Here is a 15538-nt window from a genome sequence, read left to right as displayed (position 1 = left end):
AAATTTAATTTCCTAAAATGTAGGCTTAACCTGCAATACAATTTCTTTGTCTTTTGTTTTTCGACATTATGTTGAAAAGAATAAACATCTTAATGTACCCCACTTGATGTATTTTTACGTTATGTTTAGTGAGGAAAAATTAATAAAATGTGGTATTGCTTAAACAGGAATCTTAATAGAGCATGAATGTGTGTGTACTGCTTCGCAGGTGTGGGACGCAGGTGTGAAATTTTTTTGCCTCTTTAGAGCTTTACTCACTTGGTTGAGAATCACTGTTCCAGAGGAAGACCTACTTAAAGGAGTAGTCCACTTTCAGAACAAATATTTACAGATAATGTACTCACCCCCTGTCATCCAAGAAATGATGTTTTCTGAGGAAAACATTTCAGGATTTCTCTCCATATAATGGACTTCTGTGGTGCCCTTGAGTTTGAACTTCCAAAATGCAGCTTCAAAGGGCTCTAAACAATCACAGCTGAGGAAAAAAGGGTCCTATCTAGCAAAACGATTGGTTATTTTCTAAAAATATTAATTAAAAAGTATATACATTGTAAATGTTTTTAGAAAATAACCGATTGTTTCGCTAGATAAGACCCTTCTTCCTAAGATAATTTAGAGCCCTTTGAAGCTGCATTTAAACTGCATTTTGGAAGTTCAAACTCGGGGGCACCATAGAAGTCCATTATATGGAAAGAAATCAAATGTTTTCCTCAAAAAACATCATTTCTTTACGACTGAAGAAAGAAAGACATGATTATCTTGGATGACAAGGGGGTGAGTACATTATCTGTACATTTTTGTTCTGAAAGTGAACTACTCCTTTAAAGAGACACTCAATGCAAAAATGAAAGTTCTTTCATTTCTTCTGCCTCATGCCATCCTAGATGTATATGACTTACTTTCTTCAGATGAACACCAACAAAGAAAATTAGAAAAAGAATCCATCTCTGAGTCCATCTAATGCAAGTGAACAGTCATCCAAAGGTTTAGCCTTCAAAAACCTGTAAAGTAATCAAAACGGTAATCCATACGCCATTTCTTTTGAAGTGAAATAATGAAAAATATTAATATTTTGAACTATAAGTCATTGCTTTTGGTCAGCTGTCAAACAAGGCTTCACGAGTTTATGCTTCATGTAAATAAACAGCACCAGAATGTCTGTAGAAATGGGTCTATTGAACTTTTAGAGAAAATATGATCCATCTCAGCCTTGAGGTCAATGAAGTGCATCCTCGGTCAAAGTCCACTCAAATAAAATGGAAGTGGAACAAACTTACATTCACGCCCAACTGTTCTTTGTCATTGCATGATGTAGTCAATATACTGCTGTGTTTATTATTTATCTTTTACATTCAGAGATTTTCAGAGCTTTAGGTATGTGCACCTTGAACAGGAGCTTGTTTAGAGTCTTGATATCTGCAGCAGCTCTTCTTACATCTGAAGGTGAGGATCACATGCTTTGTTTGCTTTTGACTTCCCATCAAATCATTGCTGTTTCTTATTTTAAGGGCTCTTGGTTCAAGGACCTGTTGTGGATCTGGTTGCACAGCTGGGAGGTTCCATCATACTGCCCTGCTCTGTGGAAACCCCATTACCTGTGGAGGAGCTGGAGGTCCAATGAAAAAGGACAAATGAAGAGACATTAGTGCAGTTGTTTCAGAATGGAAAGGACAGACCTGAGGCTCAGTATCAGTCTTATAGAGACAGAGCACATTTTTTTCTGAGCAGATCTTTGAAGGAAACTTCTCAATTCTGTTGGAAAACATAACAGTTGCGGACACTGGTATCTACAGATGTGTAGTTTTCTCTTACCAGGATGTTGGAGAGATCTCTGTTACAATTCAACATGTGGGTAAGTATAGATTTCATTTAAAAATAATCTTTGAACATGGCTTTTTTAATTACTGTGATTATTTCTCTTTTGTTTATAACAGAGCGTGTAGTTGTGTGACAGAAGATCAAACTGTATTTGCACGTGTTGGTGAGGACGTTGTTCTAAACTGCATGGTGGACTCGCATGTCCTTCCTCAACACTTTGACGAGGTCTCATGGAAGAAGGTGGACAAAAGGCCAGACATCGTCCCTGTGTTGCTTTTCCAAAATGGGACGATATTTCCAGGATCGTCTCACGAGTCTTACAGAGACAGAGCAGAGTTCTTCGAAGAGGAAATTCCCAAAGGAAACTTCTCAATGAGACTAAAAAATGTCCAGACTGCTGACAAAGGAGAGTACATGTGTGAAGTCCACACAGAGAATTCAGTGAGCTCTGCAATTGTGGAAATTGGGCAGTTAGGTAAGTCATTTGAGACATACACTACCAGTCAAACATTTTTGAACAGTAAGATTTGTAATGTTTTTTAAAGAAGTCTCTTCTACTCACCAACCCTGCATTTATTTGATCTAAAATACAGCAAAAATAGTAAAAAATAATTTTCTGTATGAATGTATTTTATTCCTGTGATTTCAAAGCTGAATTTTTAGCATCATTACTCCAGTCACAAGATCCTTCAGAAATCATTCTAATATTCTGATTTGCTGCTCAAAAAACATTTATTATTATGTTGAAAACAGCTGAGTAGAAGTTTTTCAGGTTTCTTTGATGAATAGAAAGTTCAGAAGAACAGCATTTATCTGAAATAGAAATCTTTTGTTAATGTCTTTATCATCACTGATCAAATTAAAGCATCCTTGCTAAATAAAAGCATTAATTTTTATAATTTCTTTCCAAAAAAACAGAAAAATTATACTGACTTGAAGCATTTGAATGGTATAATGTATAATGTTACAAAAGCTTTTTGTTTCAGATAAATGCTGATCTTTGGATCTTTCTATTCATCAAAAAATCCTGAAAGAAATGTGCTCAACTGTTTTAAATATTAAAGATAATAATAATAAAAAGGTTTCTTGAACAGCAAATCAGCATATTAGAATGATTTCTTAAGAATTAGGTGACACTGAAGATTGGAGTAATGATGCTGAAATTTCAGCTTTGATCAAAGAAAAAAAAATGCATTAAAAAATTTTTACAATAAAAAAGCAGTTATTTTAAATAATAAAAATATTTCACAACAATACTGCTTTTGCTGTGATTTGGATCAATTAAATGCAGGCTGGGTGAGCAGAAGAGACTTTAAAAAACATGAAAAATCTTACTGTTCAAAAACTTTTGACTGGTAGAGTACACTATACATTTTTTCTTTTCTTTCTTACTTAATAAATCAGTACTTTTATTTAGCAAGGATGCATTTAATTGATCGAAAGTAATAGTTACGGTATTTAAATTTTATTACAAATAATTGTATTTTGTTTTTATTTTCACAAAAATATTAAACAGCACAACTAAAAAAAACTAATAAATAGTTTCATTAATTGAAACAAAGCTAAAAACATGGAAACTTAAAATACACAAGCTTTAGCTTTGCATCTTAGAAATAAATGAGAATTTAGAATATATTACAATAGCAAAGAATGTTTTACAGCATTTCTGTTTGCAGTCTTTACTGTATAAATGCAACTTTGGTGAGTGACTTTGAACTTTGAAAAACATAAAAAAAGTTTTTACTGGTCCCAAGCATTTGAGTCGTTAGTGTAGATATGTATACAATTTATAAATCAATTTATGCATTTACTTTGTGTCACGGGGCGCTAGGAAGAGCGCCACGAAAAGACGAGGTCAGGGTCCAAAATGCAGGTAAGGTGCTCTTTAATTCAAACCAAAAAAGGCCAACACGGCACAAACAAAAAACATAAGGCCAACACGGCACAACCTGACATGACACTTACTAACTTCAAAATACAAATACAATACCAACAGACAGAGTGTAGGGAGAGGGGAAACTATATAGTCTGTGGTAATAGGGAACAGCTGTGGGTGTAACGAGTGACAGGTGTGTGCAATCAGACAGGTGTAGACAATTTAGAGGAGTGGAGTGCAGAGGAAGGGAGACAGCGACCTCTGGCGGTGAAGGGAAAACCCGCAGCCTAGACTCGTGACACTTTGTGGACTTTTTTTTTTTTTTAGATTATTTACATCTGCTCCAAAGCTTTCTTAATCTAAAAAATCAAAACTTACTTTTCTTAAAGCTTTTCTTAATCTAATGTCATTAAATTCATTCTGTGTCTGTTGTAGGGATGTCTGCTCTGCACATCATCACACTGATGCTTTGTTTTACTTCCCTCTTACTGACTTTTGTATTAAATATTCCAGTCACAATCAATATCAGCAGAAAAGGTAGGCCAAACATTATGAAGTATTCTTTTAATTCTTTAATTATTCATGTATACTTAATGTAAAGTAATAGGATGTTAAATTACTGTTCCTATATTCTGTATATCTATTAGCTGAATAACTAATAAGCTCAATGATTGTATATGGTGTTTATGTTCTTCTGCAGATATTGGCACAAAACCCATGTACATCAATTATTTGCAGGTTGTCTGTCCCAACATCTGTTTGTCTATAGCATTTGTTCTGTGGGGAGTTATTGAAGGCAAGTCTCCTTTACTTTTCTGAGTCTACATGTATGTTTTTTTTTTCTTTTCTTATTTCTGTTGGTGACTTATGAGTGTTTTTACTGCTTTGCTCAGGGTCTATAGTTGAGGTAACAATGTGTGCGACAATTAACCTGACGAGGATCATATTATTGTTTCTTATGGCCCCATATTTTAATTGGGAAACGACTGTTTCTGGTATGTATGTGTATTTTAATGAAATACATTTGTTTGGTTGTTTGTACATTGTATTGTATATTACATAATACATTTTATAATTAGTGTTTTTTAAACAATTGTGTATTAAGTGCTTTAGGGCATTGTGAAAAACAAATGTGGAATCTGACAATTTTTTAGGAAAGGGTTTACATTTAAAAGTTACTTTAGGAAAGTTTTACTATTAATTATTCTTCTAATTCATGGTTTGTTTGTTTTTTTCAGTTGATTTTCCAAATTTCATCCACAGAACAATTGAATACGTTGGCATTCCCATTGCATATCTTCTGATTTCAACAGCGTTTTGCTCAGGTTAAGAGTCATTATGTAGAGTACTGTTTATTTAATATCTGATTTATGGAAACAAGTAATAACTTTATAATCTGTCTTGTTTTGTAGCTGTTCTTCATGATCTTTGGACTGCATCTCAGTGGTCTAAAGTTGTTCTTGTCAGTTTTGGGATTATTCTCCTGTCATCCACACCAGTTTTTCTTCAAGCTTTAAGTGACGTTTACTACACGAAATTCTTTGAGATACATTTTTCCCTTCAATTTGTGACAAGTATGTTAAATTGCATTCTTTTTTTATGCAATTATGTGTCATTCAGTTTTTATGCTATTGAAATTGTCTAGAATTACATCAAGGCACATACCAGACTTCCATACTTGGGTTTGTACTGCAGTAAATGGTCAGTAAAGTTCTAACATTGAGATGAACTCAGGAACAAAAGTATAGACAATTGCTTTTAATAGCAACAACAAAACTGAAAACAAGAAAGAGAAACAAAACCAAGTGCGCCAATAAAACATCTATGTATGGACAACCCCTCACCATAACCACAAAAAAGACACTAGCCCTTATAGGAATAGTTCACTCAAAAATGAAAATTCTGTCATTAATTACTCACCATCATGTTGTTCAAAACCTGTAAGACCTTCGTTCATCTTCAGAACACAAATTGAGATATTTGTGATGAAATCAGACAGCTTTCTGACTCTGCACAGACGGCAACACTACTGACACATTCAAGGCCTGTAAAGGTAGTAAGGACATTGTTAAAATAGTTCATGTGACATCAGTGGTTCAACATTAATTTAATGACACGCCAAGGTTGTATTCAACCATTTATTCTTATTTCTTTAAGGGAAACAAGATTGATAGTTGGGATGATTTCTTGCAAGCTTTAAACCTACAATCCAAAAGCATCATAAGCAACCAATGCTCCCTACAATCAACCTAGCTCACATTGCTTTTGAAAAACACAGGCCAGATGTTTAGTCTACAGGTTCTGATGTGTAATGCTCATATGTGTTTTCATTGGTGTTGCTCTGTGATTGCAGAATCATTAGGTCATGTTCTTATGCAGTCAAGCAACCTTCTTCAAATGCGTCTTCTCTTCTTTAGATCATCAAGTGTTGATGAATGTTAGTAGGAATTGTATTTATAAGGAATTGTCATCTTGTTTAAGATGTTTGCGTACTGATTTTTTTTCATATGTGTGTCTGTTTACATTTTCAGCCATGATTACAATGACATGTGCCTTTGGGGGAATTTCTGCTGCCATATCATTAATAGTTCTTCCAATTCCAGCAATTCGACAGTACCTTTGTACAAAACTTGGCGAAAAGCAACTTCAAGCACTTATTTGGAGGTGTTGTAAGTACACTAACAAATGTAATTTGAATGTTTCATTGTACATCACAAATCATTTTCGCAAATCAAAGTATTTATTTGTTATGTGCTTGGTGGTGAAGCCATTGAAATTGAAGATTTAAAGGATTAGTTCACACCTAAATTAAAATTTCCTGATGTTTAGTCGAAAAGAAATTAAGGTTTTTGAGGAAAACGTTCCAGAATTTTTCTCCATATAGTGGACTTCAATGGGGATCAACTGGCTGAAGGTCCAAAAAATGTATATAGCCTACTTAACTACAAATGCTCATCTTGCACTAACTCTGCGATTAGGTGCCCACGACTTGGAAAGGTCACACATGGTTAGTTCTTCATCCGTGTCTTCAAAAAACTTCAAAATCGTCCGACATCGTTGTTTTACCTTTTTGTGTAAAGGGCGTTTTACTTTCTTTGCATGTTCGCTTTGTAAACACTAATAAGTGAAGTCATGGATGCAGAGCTAGTGCAATATGAGCATTTGTGGTTAAAAAGTATATACTTTTTTTTTTTTTTTTTTTTTTTTTTTTTTAGAAAATGGCCGATCCTTTCACTAGATAAGAGCCTTATTCCTCGGCTGGGATTGTGTAGAGCCCTTTGAAGCTGCATTAAAAGTGCAATTTTTACCTTCAACCTGCTGATCCCCATTGAAGTCCACCATATTGAGAAAAGTCTTGGAATGTTTTTCTCAAAAACCTTCAATTCTTTTTGACTGAAGAAAAAAAACAGATGAACATCTTGGATGACATGGTGGTCAGTAAATTATCAGGAAATTTTAATTCTGGAGTGAACTAGGAAGATACTCTTAGGACAAAATAGCTTACAGACAAATACTCTGAAAGCAATGTTGATTGGGAAACTGCATTTAATGTGACCTTTTTTTTGTAAATGATAGTCTGTCTTTCTCTTTCTTGTTTTCATCTATCTTTGTCCCAGATTTAGTTTGGGTAAACGTCATGGTTTTTACGCTCATTGGGCATACTGCCTTTATTTTATATTATCTCAACATGATTCTGTTCTGAGTATTCTAAGGGTAAGTTGATATCAAATGTCAGTAATTTACAGCTCTATTTATTCCCAAAACAAATTGCTTGCAATGTTACCTCAGTATTTTTTTTGTTTCTATACTATATGATTTGTCAATAGTTTTGTTAGCTTTTATGATATAGCATGGGTTTCCAGCAATTGTAACCTGGCTAATAATGTGTCATTCATTATAGAGCGTTTTGGATGGATCTTTGTCACATTTCTGCTCCATGTCTTGACTGCAATTGCACCCACATGGTTCCCCAGAGCAGTTCCTGGTAATAAAATACACTGCAAATCAAATGAGGAAAGAAAGTCAAGAATTTAAGACTAACAATTCTTCTATATCTTAAAAACTCAATCTTTTCAATTTTGCAGATGTAATTTACACTACTTTGTACATGTATGGGGTGGCAGGTCTACCAGTGGTCTACTCCGTTTCTCTTGCTACAGAATTAATGCTGCACGTTTGTAAGTGTCAATGCCTAAAAAATATTTTTGTAATGTTCTGTTGGAGAGGTCACAAAATTCTTCTCTTCTATTTGCAAGACAAGGGGGAGAGAACAGTGGATGATCTGCGTGTAATAGTGCTGCCATTTGAAAGCGTTATGTCTGGTGTGTGGCTGGTTTTACAGATCTATACATACTGTGAGTTTCATTGCCATTTCATTGTCATTTTTTGACACTCATGTGTAAGAGCTTATGCATTGGTATAAATATAGCTCACTGTCATTGTCTTTACTTATGATTTACAGGGGCAGTTGGTGGGAGAGTAAGTTGACAATTTTTGTAAAATATATATTTTTTAATTTTAACTACAAAATTGGAAGTCAGCATTATGATGACCCAGTAACTTTATATTCACAGCTGAAGTTGGTTAGTATCATTTTGCATCGCTTAATAGCTTCACCAAGTGTTAATTAATTGTCTTTCAGTGTACAGAAAGAGCTGTATGCTCTGAGGGACTTTTCAGCACAGTGCACACCACAGGTAAGAGGCAGAATATTTGATGGTAAACAGTAGGGCTGGGCAATAAAATGGTAACGATAATTATTGCAATATAATTTTCCTCAATAAAACGATATCAAGAGTTCGATAAATGTTCGATATAATGTTTATGCACCAAATGCGGAATAAAACAGCTCTACTCTTTTGAACCGCACCGTATTTCAGCTCGAATCAAACATCAAATGGCAGTGTGCTGACACAGTGCCTTACTAAAGTATTTTTCATTTTTTTTTCACATTTTATGTTGCAGCCTCATGTTAAACTGCTTTAAATTATTTTTTTTTTCCACATCAATCTACACTTCATACACCATAATGATAAAGCACAAAACAGATTTGTAACAACTTTGCAAATTTATTAGAAATTACAAGCTGAAATGATTTCACTGTAGTATTTATACCCTTTTCTGGAACACTTGCAATTCAGCTCAGGAGCACTCATATGGCTTGTAGATGTTACTACACTTGGAGTGGAGTTAAACTGTGGCAAATTAATTTGAATGAGTATGATTTGGAAAGGCACACACCTCTCAGAAAAGGTCTAACACCGCAAAAACCAAGCCCTGAGGTCAAAATAACTGCCTGTAGAGCTCAGAAACGGGCTTGCGCCAAGGCACAGATCTGGGGAAGAGTTCAGAACAAAATTCTGCATTGAAGGTTCACAGAAGCATGTAGCCTCCATTATCCATAACAGAAGACGCTTGGAACAATCAGGACTCTTTCTAGAGCTGTCCTCCTGGCCAAACTGAGCAATTGATGGAGAAGGGGCTTGGTTATACTGGTGACCAAGAAGCTGATGGTCACTCTAGTTGACCTCCATGATCATATATGCAGATGGAAGAAACTTACAGAAGGACAAACATCACTACACCACTCAACCAATCCGGTCTTTATGGCGGTGTGGCCAAAATTAATCACAGCAAAATATTGAGAAAGCCTTAATGAAAACCTAATTCAGAGCATTCAGAACCTCAGACTGGGTAGAAGGTTCACCTACAGGACAATGACCCTATAAGCACAGCAAAAGTGGCTTATAGACAACTCTGTGAATGTCCTTGAGTGGCCCAGCCAGAGCCTGGGCTTGAAAACAATTAAATATTTTTGGAGAAAACTGAAAATGTCTGCCAATCTGATGGAGCCTGAAAGATGAAGAGGTGAGAAGAATGGCAGATATTTGCCAAATGCAGATGTGCAAAGCTTGGTTGCATTATACTCAAAAAGTCTTGAGGCTACAAAGGTGCTTCAACTAAGCATTGAGTTAAGGGTATGAATACTTATGCAATGTACTTATTCCAGTGTTTTGTTTTATAATATATTTGCAAAGTTGTCACATATGTTTTTTGCTTTGTCATTATGGTGTATGGCAGGGTTCCCCAAATCTTACCCTGGAGGTCCAATGCGCTGCAGAGTTTAGCTCCAACCCTGATCACACTCACCTGTTATTCTCTAATGATCCTGAAGACCTTGATTAGCATGCTCAGGTGTGTTTGATTAGGGTAAGAGCTAAACTCTGCAGGAAAATGGATCTCGAGGTCCAGATTTGATGATCCCTGGTATATGGAATGTACATTGATGTGGGAAAAATGAAGGGGTATGAATACTTTCGCAAGGCACTGTAAGTGTCAGTCACGTGACCACTAAACAGGGCTGTGAGATCCAGTGTGAAGCACTTGAATTCAGTGAAGAACACAAATGACTTGGTGATTTAAACTAGTTTAAAATCAGATGACACAGCAATACAGTCAGAAGGGTTTTCAGTCTATAGATTACCATCATTTACCATGGATTTACTGTAGTAAAACTAACAGCACCATAGTATTGTGGCAGAAATGTGGGATATTATTATAGAATTTTATTATATTAATAATGTAGACATGTATTAAATGTACTAAAGGAGTAATGCAATATAATTACAATATTATTTGTGATTAAGCCATTGAAATTAATTGTTCTACTATACTATTTTATGAAGGAAAAATGACTGGCAAAGTTTAAAGAATTCATTTGAACGTTATAGTCGTGTTTTGACGATAAAGACTAGTTTAAAACCACAAATAACTTCTCTGGTTTATTTCTAAAGTTGAAAGAAAGAAATATTTGAAATTTATCATGACAGTTATCAATATCGACTGATATTATCGTGATCATTTTTTGGCCATATCGCCCAGCCATAGTAAAAAAGTAAAAAAAAAAAAAAAGTGTTTGTTGTTTGGTTGACAACAGTTTAACAAAATGAGGGAAATACATTTGTTAAAAACATTTTATTGAATTGCTGTAATATAGTTTACCCTCAAAAATTTTGGATCTAAGAATGTAGTTAAAAACTCCTCAGTGTGGAGCTAATCATACAGTCAAACCAAAAATTATTCAGACACCAGATATATTTTTTTATATTTTTAACTAGTGGGTGCAGGACACTAGTTCATTTATGTACGTAACAGTGACATATTATACCACAAAAAATTAATACAGTGGACTACCAGTAAAAGTGAAAAAGATTTGGGACCAAAAATGTTATTTGGCAATTTGACCTGACCATGTTTTGTTACATACAATTCTATCAAATTTATCTGACATGATCAGGATGAAATGGTTCTGACGCAGTTTAACTCTTGAGTTCTTGTCGTATTTTATTACCATTTTCTGAACTTTAGCGAATAAACTGGAAGAATGTGAGAAATTTTTAAGGTGTCTGAATAAATTTAGCTTTGACTGTAAATCATTTGTGATTATCAAGATAAATTTGTTCTGACACTGTTTAACTTGAGTTCTTTTCATATTTTATTACCATTTTCTAAACTATAGCGAAAAAAATGCAATAATGTGAGAAATTTTAAAGGTGTCTGAATACATTTTCGTTTGACTGTATATTGCTCTCAACATTTATTCTATAAATCCTGGAATAACAATGTGTGTTTAACAATACAGCAAGCAGACACTGGTGAATCAGATAGTTCAGAGAATCACATTTCTGAGACCCAAAGATGTCAGCCAGAGGCAGCGTTGTTCCTTGTACAGCAAAGATCTAGATGTTTAAATCTTTAAAACAATAACTTAACACCATGACAAGGTAATGTTACCCTACCAATGGCAACTTTATTAAATTCAATTGATTGAAGTTGAAAAATTATGCATTATTGTACAATTTGTTTCAATGATACTGAACACTGCTTATTCTTGTTTTCTCTTTTTCCACCTTTAGATTGTTCCATTTATTGTTATTGTTTATTCCCATAGTTGTAATCTGACAGCATGGATTTCTTTTACACACATATTCACAGTCATTTGAATAACATTTCAATAATTGGTCTGGAAACATACAAAGTGTCTCTATAATAAAACTGTATCAATCTGCCCTACCTCTTGATATGCTGCTCCAGCTCAAAAAAGAAACACAAAACCAATCGGCAGCATCATGACACTGCTGAGCTGTTGATTGGCTGAGGAGGTGTGTGTGTGGAGAGAGAGTGTGCATGTGTGTCCTGTATAAAGCACACCGCTCTGCAGCATTTCTGAACTGGTGCAGTGCCGGTTCATCTCCACTAATGGTGTGCAGAACAAGGGGGACTTAAAGAGAAAAAAAAAAATCTCCAACCAACAAAACATTAACATCATTTGAAAACCAAACAAAAAGCAACAAAAAAAAATCCTGCATCATGAGCTTTGACCCGTTCATCTCCTCCTCCCTCTCCCGGCGATGGGAAGATCCCCCCTCCAGCAGAACCACCTACCGGCTCTCCCGGGGGCCCCTGTCATCCTCCAGGTGGCCGACCGCACGTTTGGAGCCGCTGCAGCGCTGGGAGCAGAGTGACCTGGGTCAGGCAAGCATAGTGAACGCAGAGCTGCTGGAACTGCGGGCCCAAGAGCGAGAGCAGTTGGTGGGTCTGAACAACCGCTTCGCATCCTACATCGAGAAGGTGCGACACCTTGAGCAACAAAACCGGGTGCTGCTCCTACAGCTGGAGGGCCTGCGGCGTAGACAAAGTCAGCCGTCCCGTGTGCAGCAGCTCTACCTACAGGAGGTACGGGGCCTCAGGGAGCAGCTGCACCAAGAGGCCCAGAATAAAGCACGCATGGAGGCTCAGAGGGAGAAACTGCGGGAGGCTCATGCACAGCTGCACGAGAGCTGGGAGGAAGAAGCACGGCGGCGTAGCCGGGCAGAGGCAGAGGTACAACGGTTGCGGGAGGAGGCAGGTCAGCTCGCTCTGTGCAGCTGTGACGCCGAGGCCAGTGTGGACTCCCTGGCGCAGGAGTTGGCCTTCTTGAAGCAAGTGTTTGCGGAGGAGCAAGAGGGGCTGAGGGTTCAGCTACAGGTTGCCAGCCTCAGCGTGGAGCTGGACACAAGTAGACCGGACCTGTCGGCCGCTCTGAGGGAGATCCGAGCGCAGTATGAGAGCCTGGCTGGACGCAACATGCAGACCGCCGAAGCCTGGTTCCGGGGGAAGGTGGCGAGCGTGGTAGAGCTGACAGATAAGCAGGAGGAGGCTGTGCGCTTGGTACGTGAGGAGACAGCTGAGTATCGACGGCTGCTGCAATCCCGTTCGGCTGAGGTTGAGGCGCTGAGGAATGTCATCGATTCGCTGAATGCACAACTAGGGGAGCTAGAGGAGACGCAGAGCACTGATGTCACCAAGTACCAGGTAGAGATCACCAGCAGCAATCAATCCAAGTGTAAATGCACCATGTGTGCAATATGACCATGCAGATGTCTCTGTGAAGAGGTCATTATGCAACTGACTGCAGAAACATTCTGTATCTAACTCTAGAAGGTACATATTTGTATCTCAAGATGTAAGGTACGACTATGAACCTTTCAAATAAGGTACAAATTTGAAATATGCAAGGTATATTTTTGTGAACATTTTCCTCTTGAGGAAACAAAAAGGAAGCACAAAGATGTAACACAGAGACTTAGGAACAGACTGTAATTTGTTTTTCATGCCAAGTCAGTGTGCTGACCTGACTGTTCTACAGTCTCAACATTGATGGAATAGTATTTCCACTGTGCTTTTGGCATTGTCCAAGTGATACCAAAGTTGCAGAAATGTTACTAATGCTGACTCATTTCATCAGTGCTGAGTCATGACTGACAAACTGAGTAGGACAGATGAGTCTGAGTCTAGAGGGAAAGGTAGTGCTGACTTAAATCTTTAAGATCTATGAAGTTCTGCTCTACTATGTGTCTCTGGCACAAAAACTGTGTGTACGCTGAAGCATATCAGCATTAATTCATGCTTTGAAATTTCCTTTGAACAACTTCTAGGAGAAGATAAGTGACCTAGAGAGGGACATTGCGGATGCGAAGGAGGAAATGTCACGGTATTTGAGGGAGTATCAAGATCTGCTTAACGTGAAGATGGCTTTGGATGTTGAGATTGCAGCTTACAGGTAAATTCTTGTGCATCCAAAAAAAATCTGTAGTAACTTTCATGTTCGGTCAAAAATGACCCTGGACCACAAAACCAATCATAAGGGTAATTGATTCCATTTATGTATGGTTTGTTAAGATACACTATTTGAAAATCTTGAATCTTAGGGTGCAAAAAAATCTAAATATTGAGAAAATTGCTTTTAAAGTTGTCTAAATGAAGATCTTAGTAATGCTCATTACCAATCAAAAATTCAGTTTTGATATTTTTATGGTAGGAAATTTACAAAATATATTCATGGAACATGATCTTAACTTATTATCCTAATGATTTTGGCATAAAAGAAAAATTGATCATTTTGATCTATACAGTGTATTTTTAGCTATTGCTACAAATATACCCGACCTACGTAAGACTGGTCCAGGGTCACAAATGAATATTGATATGACGTGGTTTGTTGTGAACCTACCTTCATTTTTGTGTTTACAGGAAACTCCTCGAGGGAGAAGAATTTCGACTTACGTATTCCGCCCTTCCAGCCCTTGCCTAAACCCCTAAAACAAACCCCTAACAACTCACATTCATCATATTCATACTTTGAATGCTGTTGAGCCAAACCCACATTGAGATCCTAAAATACTAACCAACAAATCTAAATTTTCTCCAAAAAACCCTACTAACCTAGACCGACCATTTGAGACCCTCTTTGCCAGATCACATCCATAACCTTTACATTTACTTCCGACCCTAGATCTTTAGTTAATTCCACCCAAATTCCATCTACCCATGAAACTAAACCGCAGCATATCATCGCTTTAAAGTCAGACGAGCCCTTGTGTCACACAAGAGGTACACATAAAGAGGTCCCCCTTCTTCTTTACACTTGATGATGGAAAAATGACCACCTTGGAGACATTGCTAAGGGCAGCACTCACTCAGCCAGAGCTCGGTGTCATGTTGGCAGATTCTTATGGAGGACCTTGCATACTATTTTCACTAAATTGGCATATCTTTTTGTTTCATTCCCAACACCCACTGAGAATCTGATTACCTGTGATCACCTATATGCAAACTTTTAACCAGTTGTTTGTTGAGGTGAATTCTTGTTCAGTCTTAACTCACTTTGGGTGCTAGGAATGGACTAACTAAGACTAATTTGTTAATTCGACCGAGAATCAGCCAACAGGACACTGTCCACCATTCCTGGCTCTTTAGATTATATGTATTTAGTGCAACAGTTTAGTTTTAGCTACGTTAGTTATATTAATGTGTTATTTTCAGTAAATGTTGTAGTAATATTTAATTTGCTCTGTCTGTGTTCCACTCCTCATGTTTGTTTGGTTGAGAATATTTGATTATTTTGCTTTAGCATTTACTGTATTTGACTTGAAGCATGACTGAAAATTAAGAGTAGAGATAAAAGCTCTAGAAGTGGGTTTAAATACAACTTATCATGCTTTCATCTGCTTTTGTTGTGTCATCTAAGTTTCAATGTTAGTCAGTTATCAGTAATTTGGAAATTAACAAGAAACCGAGTCTGTTTCTCATGACAGTCTCTGAACTGAATGGTGCTGTATGTTTGCACCTAAATACATGCTGAATAAAGCAACAGTACCTCTTCTGGAACACGTCTCTGGTGTGTGTTTGACTGTGTGGTCCAGATATCCAAAACATGCTCATTAAAACCTCTTTGGAACATTTATGCTGAAATACATGGATAAACAGGTATTCAATGAATGATGAACAACTCAAAATGGCTTC

The 15538-nt window shown here is 36.8% G+C and overlaps 2 protein-coding genes across 2 annotated transcripts; both read left to right on the top strand.

Moving 5' to 3' along the window:
* Positions 1-1376: 1376 nt before the first annotated feature.
* Positions 1377-8622, top strand: LOC141325923 (uncharacterized). Its single transcript, XM_073834644.1, is given in 10 exon segments — positions 1377-1443; positions 1509-1718; positions 1721-1852; positions 1955-2293; positions 4130-4231; positions 4395-4490; positions 4588-4601; positions 8157-8173; positions 8337-8391; positions 8575-8622. Coding segments are annotated over 10 exon segments (1080 nt in total).
* A 3305-nt stretch (positions 8623-11927) lies between these two features.
* Positions 11928-15403, top strand: neff2 (neuronal intermediate filament family member 2). Its single transcript, XM_073835135.1, has 3 exons — positions 11928-13048; positions 13672-13796; positions 14267-15403. The coding sequence occupies exons 1-3, from the start codon at positions 12065-12067 to the stop codon at positions 14325-14327; spliced, it is 1170 nt and encodes a 389-aa protein (XP_073691236.1). The 5' UTR covers positions 11928-12064; the 3' UTR covers positions 14328-15403.
* Positions 15404-15538: the final 135 nt, after the last annotated feature.

This window comes from Garra rufa, chromosome 2, assembly GCF_049309525.1.
Source record: "Garra rufa chromosome 2, GarRuf1.0, whole genome shotgun sequence".
In the NCBI taxonomy this organism is placed as follows: domain Eukaryota; kingdom Metazoa; phylum Chordata; class Actinopteri; order Cypriniformes; family Cyprinidae; genus Garra; species Garra rufa.
This window is presented reverse-complemented; position numbering and strand designations above follow the sequence as displayed.